General features: G+C 41.2%; 1 protein-coding gene across 5 annotated transcripts; it reads left to right on the top strand.

Moving 5' to 3' along the window:
• The first annotated feature begins 1,732 nt into the window (after positions 1-1,732).
• On the top strand, positions 1,733-20,528 carry LOC100694118 (GTPase IMAP family member 8). 5 transcript variants are annotated; one of them, XM_025896959.1, is made up of 7 exons: positions 1,733-1,949; positions 3,219-3,292; positions 3,414-3,460; positions 10,619-10,651; positions 10,987-11,580; positions 17,213-18,385; positions 18,508-20,528. In XM_025896959.1, the coding sequence occupies exons 3-7, from the start codon at positions 3,442-3,444 to the stop codon at positions 20,079-20,081; spliced, it is 3,393 nt and encodes a 1,130-aa protein (XP_025752744.1). In that variant the 5' UTR covers positions 1,733-1,949; positions 3,219-3,292; positions 3,414-3,441; the 3' UTR covers positions 20,082-20,528. The 5 variants fall into 5 exon arrangements, with proteins under 5 accessions (XP_025752744.1, XP_019220944.1, XP_019220945.1 ...); XM_019365399.2 differs by having other exon boundaries at positions 1,734-1,949; positions 10,619-10,660; XM_019365400.2 differs by having other exon boundaries at positions 1,734-2,606; positions 10,619-10,660.
• The last annotated feature ends 1,397 nt before the right edge of the window (positions 20,529-21,925 follow it).

Genomic DNA, 21,925 nt, shown 5'->3' with positions numbered 1-21,925 from the left:
AAGAAGGACCGAAGATTGGGGATGATATTATGACAGACACTAATGTAAAAAACATGTAAAAAAAAATTAAAATGTCCTGTTTATAAGATTGGGGAAACCTGCAGTCAGCTGAGACTGAAGAAGTCACCTGGATGAGTGATGAAACGTTTCTCCCACTGAAAACGCTACGTCCAGATGAACAGATTCAACTTTTGGAGATTTACTTACCTGGATAATTGAGCATCCATCAAGACAAACAGTAAAGATAGTTTGCTGCTGTTGAATGCTCAGTAAGGCTTCTACCATCTATGAACAGATCTGAAATGTTGTATGTCATATTATGTTTTAATTTTCTTTTTAGGTTTTGTGTCTTATGTTGTCTTATGTTTATGCTGCCCCAGATTAAATGTATACATAGAAGAGCTGAAGTTGCCCACCTGTGGTAAACAGGAAGCTGTGGGTGGAAAGATTGCTGTATGTATGTACCACATGTATTATGTTCTGTCTGCAGAGTGTGCTGCCTGCAGGAAATGAGACATAGTCAGACGTGGGAACGGTGGGTGAAGCAAGCAGTCTAGCTTTCAAAAATTCTGTTTCTGTTTCTGGCTCATTCTGTGTGATGTGCACTTTCTTTTCTAGATAGATTTAAATAAACAAAATTCAACAGCACTGTGTTTTAGTGTTAGTTAAGCTGGATCATTTTAACATTTTCAACTGTACACAGTGGAGAGAACTGACTTTAAAATAGTTTTAAATGTGTACTGCATGATCAGTGGAGGAATAACAAAAACTGTATGTAAATGAAACTCACAAATCCATGTTCCCCTTCACACAAACATTAAACTTTTTGGACACAAATGTGCACAAGTTGAATACATTTTGATTCATACACAGATTTAGAAAACCACAACAACATGAAACATGACTGTGAGGATTACTCAGATGAGCTTTTCAACAGTAATGTGGAAATGGCAGGTGCTCTATCAGTCATACACACCAACAGTAGAAGGATGCAGAAACTGCACAAAACAGGAATATTTATATCAGTTCACAGAGTTGAATGTTTGTGCTGTATCTGAGACTAATAACAAAGACTATGATGTGGGACTAGATGGATTTGAGTAGTTTAAAGTTAAAAGGACCAATAGAAATGGAGAAGGAGTTGCCCTGTCTGTTGGTGGAAAGCATGCCTCGCACCACAGAAAACATGTTTTTAACTTCAGAAACTGTGACCTTTAGTTAGTTTAATGTTTTCTCTGCGTTGTTTGGGTCCTTATTCTTATCCGGGCGCCGGGACAAGGAGCCCAGACCTTCCTCTCCCTGCCCACCTCCTTGAAGTTATCTGGCTCCTTACATTTTAAATATGATGATCCTAGCAAAACACATTAGGCTTTAAAATGAACAATGCTTTGTAATAAAAACAGTACAAACTATACAATTAAGTATAGGTTCTACCTTACAATATAAAGCACTTTGAGGCGACTGTTGTTGTGATTTGGCACTGTATAAATAATATTGAATTTAATTAACAAAACTCTGAAGAGGGTAATTAGATGCAGTACATATAAAAGGGGAGATAATCATCTGTGATCCAGTTACAGACCAATGTTTCTGCTTTCCCATAATAAAGAAAATCATTATCATTTAAAGCTTCATCGTTCTTTCAGAAAGCTTCCTGTTTATTGCTTTCTTGCTGTAGTCATGTGCAGGGGCAGGCTAACACCACCCACACAGAACATCAAACCCACCAAAAGTTGTTATGTTTTGTTCGTTTAGGTAGTGGAAGCACAGAAAACATATGCACAATTACTAAGTTCTGATTGGGCAGGCAGCTTACAGCCCACCTACAAATTGTCCCACTCTCTCACCCACCAACATGATCAGAGACACAAACAGACAAAGGAAGAAGCAGTGCTGTCTGTCCGAGCGTGCAGAGTTGTTCAGCTGCGAACTCAGAGCAAAGCAAACAGGTAACACACACAATCATCAGCTGCTGCAAAGGAATCACTCGAACTATAACCTGCTTAAACTTGTACACATCAGTCAGTATGTTGTTCATGTCTGACTTACACCAACCTCGCACTGGGATGACACTCTGACACTTTTTTGTCTAATTTACATTTAACATTATCTGGTTTTTAGTCTTCATTAACTTTAATCCATGCAAGATGCCATGGTCCTGAATCTGACGACTCAGTGTTTTGGGTTTCTTTATATTATTCTGTGTTCTTGTTTATTATGTCTTTTGTTTAGGTTTGCTATGTGTTTGGGTTTTATTTTATGCCTGCCTGTGTTCCCTGTCTGTCCGCGGTGTCACTGTGGCTGCTTGTGAGTCTGTCTGTCAAGTTCAGTCGTTAGTTTCCTGTTTTATTCTGAAGGTCCTTGTCTCATGTGAGTGTGTTCACTTTATGTTTCCCCTGTCTCGTCAGCTGTGATTTCTCCCAGGTGTGTTCTCCTCCCACCTCTCCCGTCTCCCATCCCTTGATTACTGCTGTGTGTATTTAAGCCCTGTGTGTTCTCCTGCCTGTTGCTGGTTCGTCTGTGTTATTCCCCTCTGTCATCATGAGTGGTTTCCCTGCGTCTGTCTGGGTCTCTCTGCCCTTCACCCCAGTTGGTTATCATTTCAGGTTTGCTCTTTAATTTTCCTGGTTTATCTTTCCTCAGTTGCTTCTCATGCCCCCATTGCCTGTTTGTGTCATTCTGCCATTTTGAAAATAAACATTTACTCATATCATCTGTCCTTTGCCTGCGTTTTGGGTCCTTTAATAATTTCATCCCGTGAGCCGTGACACAAGAGCGCCAAAGACAAACTGTTACAAGTGTCAAACCAATTTTTTGGAGCAGAAATACAAATTTTTTAAAACCAGTGTAAAACTTTCATTTGGTTTGAATTTTCTCTTTATGTGAGGAGTTTATTGAGATGGAAGTGATGTCCTTTGTGTTTTTAACCAAGCTGAACACCAAGAGAATTTTTTTCAATTAACCAAAAAGACAGTTCATCTCTCTTTGAGAGGTCAGGTAAAAACATACTACAGGTAAGATCTAGGTCTCTAAACATTTCTGCCACAATTCTGTTCATATACTCCTGTATCCACAAAACATTTATGTATTCCAACAGTATCCACGACAAATTCAATATTTCAATAATTGAGGTTATTCTGCAGAAAAGATTTGTTAATGAATGAATTATGAACAAAAGCCAAAATGCTGATGCTATCTGAATTATTTCTGCACTGCAGCATCCTCCAACTCCAAAATAGTCATCCGAGTTGCAAAGATCTTTTTCAGCACAAATCTGAGGACACAGTAAAAAGTAAGTATTGAGTATTCACTGCTTGTCCAAAACCGTACTGCATGCTTCCACATGTTTGGAGAATCTGTCTTTATAAGCAAGTTTGTCACAGAAAAACTTAATATCTTTTTTTTCTCTCCAGTCTTTGGTATTTTTAACAGAGTGATATTATGGCGGCAGCAGCACCTGGTGAGTTCAACCAGACTTCAGTGGTCTGCATGACACATTGTCTAATCATATTGTAGCATGGTGAGATCAGACTCGTTATTGTCATGTTGAGGCAATGCAATACTGGTTCTGTTGTTGGAAGAGAATATATGGAACAGGATGCTAATATCTCTGTGTTGTAAAGAGAAAAAAAGTTGATGAACATTTTCATATTGCATTTGATTATTTTTTTTTCTAACAAACAAACAAATCTTATGTTCAGGTCAGAACTGAATGAAATTTTCTTTTCTTTTAATCAAACAAAACATCACATTCAGCAAAAATTGGAACTTCAAGAACTGAAAGAAAATTCTGTCTATTTAATGCATGTTCTTTGTGTTCACACACTTTACATGCACTTAATCTACAGGGTGGGCCATTTATATGGATATACCATAATAAGATGGGAATGGTTGGTGATATTAAAGTCCTGTTTGTGGCACATTAGTATATGTGAGGGGGCAAACTCCTCAAGATGGGTGGTGACCATGGTGGGCATTTAGAAGTCGGCCATCTTGGATACAACTTTTGTTTTTTCAATAGGAAGAGGGCCATGTGACACATCAAACTTATTGGTAATGTCAGAAGAAAAACAATGGTGTGCTTGGTTTCAACGTAACTTTATTCTTTCATGAGTTATTTACAAGTTTCTGACCACTTATAAAATGTGTTCAATGTGCTGCCCATTGTGTTGGATTGTCAATGCAACCCTCTTCTCCCACTCTTCACACACTGATAGCAACACCGCAGGAGAAATGCCAGCACAGGCATCCAGTATCCGTAGTTTCAGGTGCTGCACATCTCGTATCTTCACACCATAGACAATTGCCTTCAGATGACCCCAAAGATAAAAGTCTAAGGGGGTCAGATCGGGAGACCTTGGGGGCCATTCCACTGGCCCACGACGACCAATCCACTTTCCAGGAAACTGTTCATCTAGGAATGCTCGGACCTGGCACCCATAATGTGGTGGTGCACCATCTTGCTGGAAAAACTCAGGGAACGTGCCAGTTTCAGTGCATAAAGAGGGAAACACATCATCATGTAGCAATTTCAAATATCCAGTGGCCTTGAGGTTTCCATTGATGAAGAATGGACCCACTATCGTTGTACCCCATATACCACACCAAACCATCACTTTTGTGATGGTTTGGTGTGGTATATGGGCTACAACGATATATGGTATATGGGCTACAACAGTCTTGGAGGTATCCATCCAATGTGGGTTAGTGTCAGACCAAGAGCGGTGGTTTTGTTTGTTAACTTCACCATTCACATAAAAGTTTGCCTCATCACTGAACAAAATCTTCTGCGTGAACTGAGGGTCCTGTTCCAATTTTTGTTTTGCCCATTCTGCAAATTCTGTGCGCCGATCTGGGTCATCCTCGTTGAGATGCTGCAGTAGCTGCAGTTTGTAAGGGTGCCATTTGTGAGTAGCTAATATCCGCCGAAGGGATGTTCAACTAATGCCGCTCTCCAGTGACAGAGTGCTACGCTGTGGGCTCTTGCTGAATGAAGCTAGGACAGCCACTGATGTTTCTTCATTAGTGATATCTTGATGCATTCTCAATCATCCAGGAAAGTAAATCTCCAAAAGTTTATTCTGTTCATCTGGACGTAGCGTTTTGTGGGAGAAACGTTTCGTCACTCATCCAAGTGACTTCTTCAGTCTCAGCTGACTGCAGGTTTCCCCAATCTTATAAACAGTACATTTGCATAACAACCGAAACCAGCCCACTGAAGGAACAATGGGCTGGGAGGTCAGTTCCTTAATCATAATCATTTTTTCTAAACACCGGGTCTCTGTGGCTTTTAAACCCCAAAACACGCTGCTCCAAAAATTGGTCCACCCCAAGGATCGGGTCCCCCGACACAAACAGAGTAACATAGTGTACGCTGTTAAGTGCCAGGAAGATTGCCAGGATTTATACATCGGGGAAACCAAACAACCTCTGGCGAAGCAGATGGCACAACACAGAAGAGCAACCTCGTCAGGCCAGGACTCTGCAGTCTATTTACACCTACAGGCCAGTGGACACTCTTTCAACGATGAGGATGTACACATCCTGGACAGGGAGGAACGCTGGTTTGAGCGCGGAGTCAAGGAGGCCATTTACGTGAAAAGGGAAAGACCATCTCTGAATCGAGGAGGGGGCCTAAGGGTACATCTGTCACCATCTTACAACGCTGTGATTGCAGCCATTCCCCAACTCTCTGTGAATGGTACTCATGGCCATTGATCAGTGTTCTTTGATCAGTGGGTTTTGGTCAGTGGTTGTTGATCAGTGGTCATGAGAATTTGAATAATTATGATTAAGGAACTGACCTCCCAGCCCATTGTTCCTTCAGTGGGCTGGTTTCAGTCATTATGCAAATGTACTGTTTATAAGGTTTGGGGAAACCTGCAGTCAGCTGAGACTGAAGAAGTCACTTGGATGAGTGACGAAACGTTTCTCCCACAAAACGCTACGTCCAGATGAACAGAATCAACTTTTGGAGATTCATTAGTGACAGTTTTCTTGGGTCCACATTTTGGCAAATCCAACACTGAACCAGTTTCACGAAACTTAGCAAGAAGTTTGCTGACTGTAGCATGGGAGATGGGTGGTCTCGTAGGGTGTCTTGCATTGAAATCTGCTGCAATGACCCGGTTACTGCGTTCACCAGATGTCAAAGAATCGTTTCAGCAAGCAAAGAAAGACACAACTCAAACATGTATATACATGGGTGATCTCAGTGGAGACTCACACTGAGACATCAGTTCCCTCTGTATTTATACACTGCTCCTTCCTAAAATATGTCAGGTCGGTGCCCCTTGTGTGTAAAACAACTCCTTACAAGGTGATAAGCATGAAACATATGTTCAAACAGTTAAAAATAGTAACTGGTCAAGCTTATCTCAGCAAGGGTAGAGGCACCTGTGGTATTTCCTCATGCAAGCTTTGTCATGAAACACAATGTATGCAGGAGTTTAAATGAAGCTAAACAACTAGGGATTTTTAACTACAATAGAGCAGAATACATATAAAAATCCTTTAACACCAGATATCAACATGACTTCGATCCACTCCTCACGTGTTAACCTCTTCGACATGTCAATGGCTGTGAACAAAGAGAAACTTGTAAATAACTCATGAAAGAATAAAGTTACATTGAAACCAAGCACACCATTGTTTTTCTTGTGACATTACCAATAAGTTTGATGTGTCACATGGCCCTCTTCCTATTGAAAAAACAAAAGTTGTATCCAAGATGGCCGACTTTTAAATGGCCACCATGGTCACCACCCATCTTGAGGAGTTTGCCCCCTCACATATACTAATGTGCCACAAACAGGACTTTAATATCACCAACCATTCCCATGTTATTACAGTGTATCCATATAAATGGCCCACCCTGTACAACAATATCATACTACTACTTAGTACTATAAGAAGATAAGAGCAGTGCAATATGGGTGACAGTGCCTACCCTGTGATCAAGTCTTCACAGATTTGTACTTTCTACATATGTAACATGCCACCTAGTGTTTAAAGGGAGGAAGTGTGCTGTATTGCACATATTGTTTGATTGAATCTGAACACAGCAGCATAGGGATCACAAGCCAGTAGTGTTGTGGTAGTGTAATGTGCAATTCAATCCAGTTTTATTTATACAGCACCAAACCACAACAACAGTCGCCTCAAGGCGCTTTATATTGTAAGGTAGACTCTACAATAACACATACAGAGAAAAACCCAAGAATCATATGACTCTCTATGAGCAAGTATAATGGTGGCATCTAGTTTTTTAGCTATTATACAGGAAAGATATCTATTGTTTAAAAAGATTTAATTTGCTTCAGCATTTGAAATTACAGGTTACAGCGCTGGACTGTGATGTGAACAGAGCAGCCTGCCTCACACCAAGGATAACTCTGAATCGGGCCGTTAATACTATGACAACAACAACTGCAAAAACAGCTTCACACACATACACATCCGCTTCAGCCAGATTTCCGCAGAGTAAAAAACTACACAGAGAGCTTACATGCACACACACACACACACACACACACACACACACACACACACACACAGTGAGACACAAAAAAACATATGCATTAAACACCTGTAATTATATAAATATTGTACTAAAGAAGACTTACTGTTTTTTTAAGGGGAGAATTGCCTCCTTCTTCAGTAACAATGATTGATGTCACCACCAGTGACTACCGTAGTTATTGGCTCAATGTACAATGTACTGTTATTAACAGTTTCCTTTTTTTTTCCTTTACGCCGTACAATACTGTTTTCCATTCCCAACCACTTTAATCCTTTTATTCAGCTTATTTTATCTAATTTAGCTGTTAACCTGTTTTAATCTGACCTTTGACCTTAACCTTAGTCTAAACCTTATTTTTAAAATAAAAACCTTCCACAATTCTTGTATAAAAGCTGTTTTTATGCTAATACCTTAAAAACCAGTAAAAACCTAACCTTAAACTTAACTTTAAAATAAAACCATTTGATCTTTGTTGACCAAACCAAAATCTCTCTCTTTTAACATTAACCTTAAGTCTTAAATTAAACCTTAATTTATAACCTTTTTCCCAACTTGTAATTACAACTTTATGCACTTAACATGTATCTTATCATATAAACACAATTTGACTGAGAGATCTTTGACTGCTCACATTTAAATTTAGTTTATGTCCATTCTTTGCAGATTTCGGTATAAACAACAGACTCTGCTTACCTTTATTTTGAAGGCCTTTTGTGAGTCTGACTCAGTTGTATCTAGCTCTGGCGTCTGACAGCAACTCCGTCAGGAGCCTTTTCAATTGTCTTTTCTCCTTTCTTCTAAAAAAAAAAAAAAAAAAAAAAAAAATTCACGTTGGGTCACCAATTTGTCATTTTCAACCCTTTCACGCATAATGGAGTGGTCTCTAAGTGGACAGCTATTCAAAGGCTGTTTTCTTGTATTTGCATCAGTTTTGACGATATACTTGCACATAAACATAAAACACCTGGATGACTGAGAACCTTCACAGACATAACACACAGTGTATATTATGTATTTGTTTGTCATACATTGTTTGTCATACATCAAAACGTACGTTGTCCACCTAAGTGGATGTGTAAAAAACTCTTTGAAAAGTACGTTTAAAAATGAAGTTCAAAAATCTTTTTTTCATGCCTAAAGATGAATACATAGAAGAATAGAATAGGGGGAAATTTGGTTGTATCAGCAGCAAAAACACACATATACAAACAGAACAGAAACACATTTTTTACATACTACATGATGGACAATAGTTACCAAAGCAGAGGGCTGTACAGTTATTAAAAATTAGAGTAAAGATAAGTGGCAAACCCAGGTTGTAGTGTGCAAACAGAGCAGGATACTGAAAGATGTTTAAATAGTTAAGAATATTTAGAATAATTAGAAAAGTGCAGATTAGGGCTGGGTGATATGACCTAAAATCCATATCGCGGTATAATTTAAAGCATGAAAACAGAATTGATTACATTTGAGTTAGAAGTTAGCTCGCTAGTTTCCACCTAAATATGACATAACATACCATGTCCTGACTGAAAGTTTTCTGACAAAATTCAAACGTACAGCTCTGCTGTCACTTCCAACATAAATGAAGACAGAAAACTAAACAGCAGTGACGTTTGTAGGGTTACTGAAGTTGGGCTAGCTGGTATATAATGATGTGCTATGTGATCGCTAGCGACACAGCTATGTTAGCATAGCATTAGCACAGTGAAGCTGGAGGATGAACGCTAACTTTTTTCACTGGTTAAAAGTTAACGTGAGGGTTCCTGATGGTTAGATACAAATGCAATCGCATGGCAGGATGCTGTAAACGGACCAAACTTCAGTCAGGAGAACAACTGAGATAATCCATCCACAATACGAGGTTAGACATTAATATACTGCAACAACACGGGAATAGAGCAGCTGTGAGAGAATTCAACATTAATGAATCAATGGTACAGAAGAGGAGGAAGCGCAGTTTTTGGCTTTTCCCATATTTCAAAAGTGCTTCGTCTCTTTGCTGTTACTGTCGCCCGGCATAATTTGCAGATGATAATGCTTTTAGCCACTGTCATGCTTTCGACCAAAACAGGCGCAGCTTGATGACATCATCAACACCTCCTCTTCGTCCACGTCTGCTCACTCCTGTCGACCTCCTATCTGATCCCGTTTGTACTTCCTTGCCCCAGAGAATATCCTTATAACCATTATGAAGTGTGACGTGTAAGCATGCAGCAAAAAGGACCCTTAAGTGCTCTACATCACTGTCAATATTTCAATCCAGACATACCACTGGACGAGGCTTTTGACCCTCAAAGCAAGGAGCTTTCTTTAGGCGCCTTCCCAGCTTTGACAAAAGTCCAGCTGGGATAACCACATTTACTCAGGGCCTTCTTGATGTGATGTTCTTCTGCCTCCCTGGCTGCTGTGTCAGTGGGGATGGTGTTCGCTCTGTGTTGTAGCGTCCTGATGACACCCAGTTTGTGCTCCAGTGGATGATGAGAGTCAAACCTTAGATACTGATCTGTATGCGTAGGTTTACAGTACACATCACCTTTTAGATGTCCCCCATTACTGATGGAAATCTCACAGTCTAAGAAGGCCAAGTTGTCATTTCTATATCGTCCCTGATGAATTGTGAATTGTGGAATGTCCTGAGAAACCTGGGAAAGACGTAATCTGATCAGCTAACAAGATATACTTGTAGATATACTGTAGCATGTTAGCAGTGCACACACACACACATACATACATTCACACAGTACATATACTCATGCAAATGGAGGCAAGTGTCATGGGTGTTATGTGAGCACACTGTCAGATTCTCTAAATCCTATTTTAAGCTGTTTTTCACTTGGGTAGTGCGGTCTAGGAATAACTATATTTTATTAACTGTAAATATGTTTTGAAATAGTTAAAAATGTTTATCCCAACTTTCCTGCATATCCGGCAGCTTCTTGTCTATTTACACAGGCTTAGGAACATAATCTGTTTAATTACATTGATATGAAATCTGTTCATTACATAAAGTGAATGTGATTTTTCATTTCAGAAAGCAAAAATGGTGGCTGGTAAAGTGTTAGAATGCTGATTTGTGTTTTTCTATTGTTGCAGATGAAGATAAGCCAGAACACATCAGCACTGAGTGTGAGGACTGTAAGAGCAATTAACAACACATAATGAATAAAATAAGATAAACCAATAAATGTGTGGTACAAAATATTGTGCCACAAACTTTATAATTTCAAAATATCAACCCAGTAGTAACATATCACAATCTTTAACAAATGAAATCAAAATAAGAGGTTAAATGTAACTGTTTATGTCTAAATTTACATTTTCTGTTTTGAATAAACTGAATCGTTTGATTTCTTGTACAAAGGATGTGGCGCAACAACTCGAGCTATTATTGACTAATAATTACAAAAAATTTAATGAAAAATGAAAGTTAACTCAGTACTCACTTAAAGTCTTTTTTTCAGTGTCTGAGCTGAGGGTCGTTCTGCTGGGGAACAGCTGGTCTAAGAGGAGCTCAGTGGGGAACTTCATACTGGGAGCGACTGTGTTCACCTCTGATGATAAAGCAGACCTCTGTCTGAGAGTCAAAAGAGAGCTGAAGGGGAAAGAAATCGATCTCATCAACACTCCAGATCTGCTGTCACCTAAAATCTCCCCAGAAGATCTGACGAAACAAGTTGAGAACTGCGTGAGACTCTCTGCTCCTGGACCTCATGTGTTTCTGCTGGTCCTCCAGCCTGCAGACTTCACTGAGGATCACAGACAGAGGCTACAAATGGTCCTTGAACTCTTTGGTGATCCATCATTTGATCGTTCGTTGGTTCTGATAATGCCCAAAGACAAGAGTTCAAGTTCCATTGAAAAGTATCTGCAGCATCCACAGTTAGGAGACATAATCAAGAAATGTAGTGGAAAATTGTTGTGGCAGAAGAACCTGGAACAAGAGCAGCTGTTAGCAGCCATAGATACAGTGGTGAAGAAGAGCATGGGGGAGGATGTTTCCAGTGAGGAATCACCTGTTTCACCCAGTCAAGATGACTTGGATCCTATAAGGGGTGGTGAGTACAGTAAAAATATTTGTTGTATAGCAGAATGTGATGATTTAATGATTAAGTTCAGGCCTTTTAATAAATGTCTGTCTATTAAAAACCCTGCAATCAAGGGGTCTAGGTTGGCCTCCAAACAGACACATCTTTTAAAGATAAAACATTTTAATAATCCTCAGCTCAGGTTGAACAGCTTGGAGAGAAAATGAAAGAGGTTGAGATGATCTGGACATGTGAACAGGAGGGGTATAAAGGATGTTGAGGATGGAGCTGCCAGGCAGGAAAAAAGGAAGACTCCAATAAGCTACATAGAAGGACAACATGCAAAGGGTTGGTGTGACAGGAGTATGCAAGAGACAGTGAAATGCAGGCCTGTGATCTGTCAACCCCTAACCCCCCAAAAGAAAGAAACACTTAAATGTCCCATTCAGTCATAAAAGCTAAAATGATTATTTAAAACTTGAGGAGAATAAAAGTTCTAAATGTCATATTCCCATTTTAAGTGGAATTGTTAATAGCTGAAAATTGCCACTACAGTACTTATTGCAGGAGGTGAGTCAACAAAAGAGAAGTCTGTCATAACCCAGCAGAATGATGGACTCACTTGCAATACACTGGGGAAAGATTTAACATGTTTATTTGCAGATAGTAATGAAATTAGAATTAACACTGACTGTGATGCTGTGAGATCAAGGAGACATGGCAAGGGTAGTGTAGTTAGTCTGAGAGCACGTGGACACTGTCACAAAAGCTCACCAGATTCTAACAATGTATAGTGGTTTGCGCAGAAACAGAGATGAATTCAAAGCAAAATCTGACACAAAACATGGCACGACTGAGGCCTGCCACATACCCTGGCTGATGCAACGATCTAGCAAAAGCCTGTCCACAAGTTGCTGGTTTATGAGACACTCCTCAATACCTGGCTCCAAGGAAAGGGCTTCAGTCCCCATATTCCTATATCTATATCTTCTGCGAATTATTGCCTTATAATGGTGGAGGGGTTTGTACATCCCAGGGATCCCAGGGGCAATGTTGTTGGGTGTTTTTGGCCCCCTGGCAGGATCTCTGATGACAAATTGGTTCTGGGTGAGGGACTAGGCGATTCAAAACTCCTATTAATGAAAAATCTGGGGAACCTTTCTTGATGCATTTTCAATCAATGAGGTAAGTAAATCCCTAACCTGCAGCCAGCTGAGACTGAAGAAACCACTTGTATGAGTGACAAAACATTTCTCCCACTGAAAGCTCTACTTCCAGATAAACAGAATCAACTTTTTGTGATCTAGGCAACATTTCACCCTGCCAGGGGTAGGTGCCTGGGGGCAAGTGCCTGGTAGCTGGGCCTTAGTCCATGAGGCCGGCTGGGACACAGCCTGAAAAAGGGACATGGGCTCACCCTCTTGTAGGTCCACCACTCTAGTTACACTAGTATCCCCTTGGCTTGGTGTCTGCACGTTGAAGTTTATCTTGGTGGACAAGAGTGTTTGTTCTCTGCGCCTTATGGCAGGAGAATGGGTCCTGACTGTTTCTTGCACTTGCCATACGACAGTTCCGAGTACCCGGCCTTCCTGGAGCCTCTGGGTGAGTGCTTGAGGGTTCTCCACCTAGGGAACCTGTTGTCTTACTGGGAAATTTCAATGCACATGTGAGCAAAGACAATGAGACCTGGCTGAGCGTGATTGGGAGGAATGGCCTGCAAGATCTGAACCCAAGCGGTGTTCTTTAACTGGACTTCTGTGCAATTTTGTCCGTTTCCCTTCTCTCACCCCAAGCGGTCATAGCAGATGGCCCCGCCCCTCCCAGAGTTTGATTCTGCTGGGGGTTTCTTCCTGTTAAAAGGGATTTTTCCTTCTCACTATTGCCAAAGCACTTCCTGATATGGGGGTCAAATGATTTTTCAGTTTTTCTCTGTATGTATTATTGTAGTGTCTACCTTGCAATATAAAGCACCTATAAATTGTTCATGAGTGAGTGGAGCGGGAAATCGGCAGATGGATTGGTGCTGCGGATACTGTACCAGTCTGTCGTGGTAAAGAGAGATCTGACCATAAGAGCGAAGCTCTCAGTTTATTGGTTGATCTACATACGTACCCTCAACTATGGTCAAGATCTTTGGATAGAGACCAAAAGAATGAGACTGCAGATAGACGCTTTCTCAAATGATGGCTGGCCTTTCCCTTAACAAAGCGTGAGGAATTCGGCCATCCAGGAGGGGCTCAGAGTACAGCCACTATTCCTACACATGGAAAAAAAATCAGTTGAGGTGCTTTGGGCATCTGACAAGGATGCTTCATTGTGGGCATCTCCTGGTAAGGTGTTCTGGGCATCTCCCACTGGTAGGAGGCCCCAGGGCAGATCCTTGACACACTGGAGAGATCATATTTCTCGCCTTATCCTTTACCTAGAACCTATATTCAAAGATGGTACTCATTGCATATTGTGAGTAGAAGTTGCATCTCTTCCTCCCAATACATCTGTTGTTAACTAAGTGTTTTACAATAGAATTGTCATTTTACATGTACAACAAATTTATGGAAACTCCACACCAACTGTGCAGAAGTAAAAAATAAAATAAAACAGGGAACAAATCAAGAATATATAGCAACAGAAGAGATATCTGCAGTTTAGAAGAATATACACAAACTAGAAGAATATATACAAAAGAAGAGAAAAGCACACAATGGAAAGCGAAGGGCATGATGTGTGTGTGACTGGCCTGAATGGTGAGGGTTACTCAGACCATGACTCAGATCGGTGAGGTGGGCAGGGTTGGGGTGTGGGGGAATAGTGTTTGTTAAAAGTCCCAATGGTCCAGGGCAGTGGTTCCCAAACTTTTTTTGCCGGGCCCCCCTTTGTTTACAAGAAAAATGTTCGCGCCCCCCCCGTGTGCGCACACGCACATTTTGCTCCATTGCGGTTTATTTCACACCTCAAACATTTAGTAAAAAAATTAAGCAAATACAAGTAATCTGCTATAAATTACAGGTAGTAATAAAATAAACTACTAACTCTTTCACGCTACGTCCGCACCTACACGGGTATTTTTTTTTTTTTTTTTTTTGCCTGTCCCATTTGGTTCTTTAGCCGTCAGAATTGTTGTCTGAAGACCAACAAGGATACCAAATGGATTTATTTTGCCAAATGGATCATCATGGCATTGCCGTATTGGTCCATTTGATCAAACTTTGTTGTTATTATTTATTTTATTTTCAGTTGTTACAGATGGGACAGACATGACTGGGGGATAGGAAAGGGAGAAAGAAAGAGAGGAAGGAAAGGAAAAACAGAAGGGAAAAGGGACAGTGAGAAAGGGCACTTACAAAGACAAAGAGAAAGAAAAAAAAAATCTCCTGGATCACCTGTTGAGAGAAAAAGAAGAGAAGACAAGCAAAAAAAAAAACCCCAACAAAAACAAAGCAACATACTAAACACAACACCATCACGTTAATCTAGCTAAGTGTGAACAGCAGTAAATACTAAATATTGAAAGTTGTTGTGCAGCACGCAGGACAGACAGCGCACAATGTGCTTTGAAGTAGCAGCTAAGAAAGGTGTAGTTTGTCTACGAACAGTGAACACCCGTGTGCACACCTGTGTGGATCAGCGCGCTTGTATACAAAAGGTTTCCCCATGTAACGGTCTGCTAGAGGGTGTGGAGGCCCATAGCCCCGTCCCCCAGGGCATGAAGCAGGCATGGAGGAGATCCAGGCTCCAGACATCCAGAGGCCCCAGAGTGCGAGAGCCCAAGGAGTACCACCGGAGGGGCATCCGTGCCACCCTCCTGGGAAGGGCTGAGGAGATCCCCAGATGAGGGGGTCACCCAGTAGCCACGGAGCAGAAGCCAGAGGGGGCTGCGCTGGCGTGCCCGCTGGCTCTGCCGGCAGCCAGCTGTGCCAGAGTGAACCGAGTTGCAGGCCCCGAGGCCGGAGGCCCGAGGGCCCCCTTTGCCCCGGAAGAGGCCTGACCGAGCGACAGGCACCAGGCCCCGCCAAGTAGCCACCGGGAGTGAGCTGGTGCATACCTGAGCGCCCAGCCTCGGACACCAAGAACCACCAATGCACCAACCCCTGAGGGCATCAGCTACCAGCAGGGAGTGTGGTGAGGGGAGATAGGCCTCCACACTTGGAGGGCCTGGGAGTACCCAGGGAGGTGGAGTCTAAGACCCGACCTGACATATAGACACAGACAAACAGGCACACACAGACATAAACATGCTTTCCCACCCTCATGCACACATATACAAACACTCAGCACTCACCCAATGTAGGGATAGACATACATAGACATGTACACACAATCATACTCCACAAACATACTCTATGCCCCGGGTCCAGGTACCCTCACCCCCAGAGGGGGAAACGGCACCCAGACCCAAGAGATGTGACCCTTTCCCCCGGGGTGGAGGCAAGCAGACCGCCCCAGGCTCCGCAGCAGCAGGGAGGCCAATCGGACAGCCAACACCTCCTACACGGGTATTTTTGAAAGCGCAGCTGTTTCGTCCACACCTAAACGGCATTTCGAATCACCAAAAACGGAGATTTTTTAAAACTCCTTTTTTGCGTTTAGGCGTGGACGAGGAATACAGAGTTCATCACGCAACGTCAAAGGTATGTGCCTCTTTTCACGTCACGCTGTGCGTCACGTTATTGTTTACATGAGATGAATTGCAGAATGGCAGATAGAGACACAATACTGTTAATCTGACTGTCTGCAGGTTTTACACGCTTACATTTACACACGCAGTTACTGTCCCTCCATTTAGAAAGGCAGAGGCGTCACGGTGTGATTATTTTACATGTAGTTGTATTTTTTCCTGTGTAATAATATTCAACATTGCCATTAATACATTTTTCAAAAAATGCCTCTCTGTGCAAAATGGGTTCAAAAACATAAACAGCTGTGGGATCCTGTTTGTCCGTGATGTGAAGAGCCCGGCGCTGCTCCCGACGCAGGGAAAACCAATTCTGCAGGGGAGACCTACCTCGGCACTTGTGCAGGTGAAGCCAAAGGGAAGATATGCTTCATCATATTTTCTAGTCTTTGGCTTAGAATGAAGTTGGTTTGGAAACATATTCAGCGATGCTCCATCTCCTGCTTTGCGTTTCTGTGGCCGCCCTGTGCTAGCAGTGTCCAAGCTTTTTGTTTCCCCCCTCTTTCATGCCGTGCCCCCCCCTGCAATGGCTCTGCGCCCCCCTAGGGGGCGGGACCCACACTTTGGGAAGGTCTGGTCCAGGGGAAGAAGCTGTTAGTGAGTCTAGAGGTGTGGGACCTGATTGATCTGAGGCGTCAACCAGAGGGCAGCGGGTCAAATAGGTGGTGATAGGGGTGCGAGGGGTCACCTGTGATGGACCTGGTTTTTCTAAAAGGGAAGATCTGGCGATGGCGTCCTGGGTTGGCGGTGGTATTTTCACACTCCGCAGACTTCACATTCTCAGTAGAAGCCCCTACATGCCAAACACCGAGACAGAAGGGGAGCACGCTCTCCTACTTAGGAAAGAGAAAGAAATATGAAAATTAGTGTTTAAATAAAGAGCTGATCAACAGGTCCAAGCTATTTAATGGGATGTAGTAAAACTATGGTGAGGAAAATGTGTGTTTCATAATTTTGAAATAGATTTAAGTTTTATCTTTTATTTTACAGCACATGAACTCAGGATAATGCTGTTTGGGAAAAGTGAGGACAAAAAATCATCCCTGGAAAAGCTCATCATTCAAAAAAAAGAGTTTAATATTCCTAAAGTTCTTGGAGGAAAGCAATGTCGTGCTGCCTCTGGAGAGTGGAACGGGAAACCTCTCACCGTAGTCAAAACCCCCGACATCTTCAGTCTTTCTGTGAAAACATTGTTAGAAGAGATGAAGAGCTGTGTGAGTCTCTGTCCTCCTGGACCAAATGTTCTGCTGCTGTTAGTGAAACCTTCTGATTTCACTGAGAAGAACAGAAAAAATCTGAATTTGGTCCTGCGTGTATTTGGTCAAGATGTCTTTAAGCACTCAATGGTCATTATAACACATAATGAGAAATGGAGCAACTCAGTAGAAAAACTAATTGAAGACTGCAATCAAAGGCAGCATTTAGTTAATTTTGACAAAAAAGATTCTTCTAAAATTTACTCAGAGTTGATGCTAAAAATAAATAACATAGTGAGTGAAAACTGGGGAGAGTATCTCATGTTAAAAGAAGAGGCTAAACCCAATCTGAAGTCCAGTCTGAACCTGGTTCTGTGTGGGAGGAGAGGAGCAGAGAAGACGTCAGCAGCCAAGGCCATTTTAGGTCAGACTGAGCTTCATTCAGTCTCCAACTCATCAGAGTGTGTTAAACATCAGGGAGAGGTGTGTGGACGTTGGGTTTCCCTGGTGGAGCTGCCTGCCCTGTATGGAAAACCTCAGGAGGCAGTGATGGAGGAATCATTCAAGTGTATCTCCCTCTGTGATCCTGAGGGTGTCCATGCCTTCATCCTGGTCCTACCTGTGGCTCCCCTCACTGATGAAGACAAGAGAGAGTTAGAGACCATCCAGGACACATTCAGCTCTCGAGTCAATGACTTCACCATGATTCTGTTCCCTGTTGAGTCACATCCTACAGTTTCAGCTCTTCTTAACATTGTAAGACAAGACAAGGACATCCAGCAGCTCCTTCAGACCTTCAGACAAAGACATGTGGTCCTCAACATCAAGGACAAAAAGATTTCAGAGATGTTTGAGGTGGTGGACAAAATCATTGAGGCAACGGACAAACCACACAGTTATACAGCTACAACATTTTTACATGCACAAATGGAGAAAGTCTTACAACTAAAGATGAACATGGTCACTGGTAAGTACTGTACACATCCATATTTTTCCTGTGTTCAGTGATCCAAATAGTTTTAAGCCAGCAGTATACAAGTGTCAATGTTTAAGCTAACTCTGGTTGTTTTCATGTTTTTGGTGATGAAGTTGGAGAACAGGACTCAGACTGTCTCAGGATTGTGCTGATTGGGAAGACCGGCTGTGGAAAGAGCTCTACAGGAAACACCATTTTAGGAACAGATGAGTTTACAGCTGCATCAAGTCAAATATCAGTCACAACATGGTGTCAGAAGGCAAAGAGTGAGGTGGACGGTCGTCCTGTTGTTGTAGTTGACACTCCTGGTCTGTTTGACACAAGTTTGACCAATGATGAAGTTCATGAGGAGATGGTGAAATGTGTCAGTCTTTTGGCTCCAGGACCACATGTCTTCTTGCTGGTGATACAGGTTGGCAGATTCACAGTAGAGGAGAAGGAGACACTGAAACTCATCAAGAAATTCTTTGGGAAGAATTCTGAAAAGTTCACCATCGTTCTTTTAACCAGAGGAGACGATCTGGAACGTCAGGGAGAGTCTATTGATGATTACATCAAGAACAAATGTCACAGTTCCTTTCAGAAGCTGATCCATAACTGCGGAGGAAGATACCATGTGTTCAATAACTCTGAGACACAAAACCGTACACAAGTCAGTGAGCTGATAGCAAAGATTGACACCATGGTGAAGGACAATGGAGGAAGCTTCTACACCAATGAGATGCTGCAAGAGGCTGAAACTGCGATAAAGAAGGAGATGCAGAGGATCCTGAAGGAGAAGGAAGAAGAGATTCAGAAGGAAAAGGAAGAGATTGAACGAAAATATAAAGAGGAAATGGAAACCATGAAGAAAAGATTGGATGAAGAGAGAGAAAAAATGGAAAAAGAGAGAAAAAAGAAAGCCAAAGAACTCGAGGAAATGGAAGGGAAAATCAAGTTGGAACAAGAAAAGAGAAAGAAAGAACAGGACATCAGAGAACAAGAGAGAAAGGAAAAAGAAGCTGAAGAAGAAAAACTTCGAGAGAATTTTATAAAGCAACTTCAAAAGTTGGACAATGAAATTCAGTTAGAAAAAGAGGAGAAGAAAAGTGTTGACAGAAAGCTGGAAGAGACCAGAGAAGAGATGAGAAGAAAACAAGAGGCCTGGGAGAAGACATTGAAAGAAGAGCGTGAGAAACAAAGGCAAGAAGATGAAGAGAGATGGCAGTCCGAGAAGCAGAGAATAGAAAAACTGCAGCAAGATTACAATCAAGAAAAACTATTATATGAACAAAACAAACAAAAAGAGGATCAGCGTCGAAGAGAACAGGAGGAACAAAAGTTAAAAGAATTGGAGAAAGGTTACAAGAAATCTCTGGAAGATCTAAAGAAGAATTATGAAGAAGAAGCCAGAAAGAAAGCAGAAGAGTTCAATGAATCCCAAAAGAAATACATGGAGGAAATAGCAGCTCAGAAGGAAGAACACGAGAAGGAAATGAATGACTTAGTGAAACGTGTGACCAAAAAGAGTGAAAACCTGAAAAAGATCAAGAATTTAGTGGAAAAACATGAGAAACAAATGAAGAATGCAAAAAATGAGGAGGATAAGGAAGAACTACAGGAAAAACATGAAAAACAATTAAGTGAACTGATGCAAGAAATCTTGAACCAAGGGACCAATGACTCATCAGCCTGCAGCATTTTATGAAGACCTGATGTGGTGATCAGTTACTTTTTACTGAACAAAGAGTTTTTCCTGAGTTGAGCTTTTTATGTACAAAGATGTTCATTTAAGTTGTTTCTTCCTGTAAACATTATTAGTTTTGCTCTATACTGAACTGTAAGTAAAATGAGTCGTTTAATGTTTAAAATCTTGACTGATTTGTTGTTTTTTATAATGTTTGGTAAAAATCTGCATTTTTAAAAATCATACATTGTTGTTATAAATGTAGTCTCCTATTGACAGAAAAACTAAATTAGGTGCATTATTTTATTTCTTATGTTTATTGGGAGTAGTTAGGGAGTAATAGGGAAGTCTTTTTATGTAGTTTCTTTGGGGTTTTTTGTTTTAAAAAAAATGTAGTTGTGATTAGTAATTATAACATTTTATTGTAAATAAAATTCTAAATGTATAAGAATAAAATGGATAAATGAATAAACGGTTTTGACTTGCATGGCATTATTAAATGTTAGGTCATTGATGAACAAGACCTTTATCGTGAATGACTTTCAGTCACTGTCTGGATTTACTGCTCCTGACTGAAATCTGAATTTGTCCTGGTGGCTGCTTTCCCTTTTTTGAGCTCAAGTGGAAAAAAGATGGGCTGCAGGTGTCCTTTCTCATGTTGAGAGTCTGTACAGGTATCAGGACATTGTTAAAAAGGAAAAGTCAAGATTTCTTTCTAATGTTATTGAGAATAGCTCCAATAATTCTCGGGTTCTGTTTTCAATTATTGATTCTGCCCTGAATATTTCCCCAGCTTCTTGTATTAATAGTTCCTCAGACACCTGTGAAAGGTTCTTGCAGTTTTTTATCAATAAGATAAAACAGCTTCGATCTATGATCGCCCTGCCTTCACATGATGTGTCTAAAATATTCACCTGCTCTGCTGTTTTTGATCAGTTTGAGCCTGTGTGTCTTGATCAGGTGGAGGAAGTATGTAATGGCACAAAGACATCATCATGTCCAAATGACATTATTCCAACACATCTCCTAAAAAAGATTTTTAATGTTGTCAGTTCTGACATTTTAGCTATTTTTAATAGCAGCCTTAGCTCAGGTGTTGTGCCAGCCTGTTTTAAACATGCTGTTGTACAGCCTGTACTTAAAAAACCTAATCTTGACTCCTCCGTCCTCACTAACTTCAGGCCTATTTCAAAGCTCCCCTTCCTGTCGAAAATTTTGGAAAAGATTGTGTTCGTTCAGCTGCAATCTTTTCTAAATGGACACAATGTTCTTGAGAGGTTTCAGTCTGGCTTTAAAACTCTCCATAGCACAGAAACTGCACTTTTAAAAGTTCTTAATGATCTTTTATTAGCCACTGACTCAGGTGACTCAGCTGTGCTTCTGCTTTTAGATTTGACCGCTGCCTTCGATACTGTTGACCACAGCATTCTAATCTCACGGTTGGAGCATTGTGGCGTAAAGGGCACCCCATTAGAGTGGTTCAGGTCATACCTGTCTGACAGGACCTTCTCTGTGAGCTTTGGTGATTTTATCTCTTCCTCAGCTCCCCTTACTTGTGGTGTTCCCCAGGGATCTATACTGGGGCCAATATTGTTCTCCATTTATATGCTGCCTTTAGGTCTAATTTTTAGAAAATATAACATTTGTTTTCATTCATATGCCGATGATACCCAGATCTATCTTCAATTGAAGGGAAACAGTCCTGCCTCACTAGAACCCTTACTTCAGTGTCTCGGTGAAGTTAAATCCTGGTTGGCCTCTAATTTCCTTAACTTCAATGAGAACAAAACAGAAGTGATAATTTTTGGACCAAGCGGCAATCCCAACACTTCTAATTTTAACCTGCACAGTCTTGAGCCTTTTGT

The sequence above is a fragment of the Oreochromis niloticus genome, linkage group LG12, assembly GCF_001858045.2.
Source record: "Oreochromis niloticus isolate F11D_XX linkage group LG12, O_niloticus_UMD_NMBU, whole genome shotgun sequence".
NCBI lineage: Eukaryota > Metazoa > Chordata > Actinopteri > Cichliformes > Cichlidae > Oreochromis > Oreochromis niloticus.
Note: the sequence above shows the minus strand (reverse complement) of the source record. Positions and strands in the feature narration are given on the sequence as shown.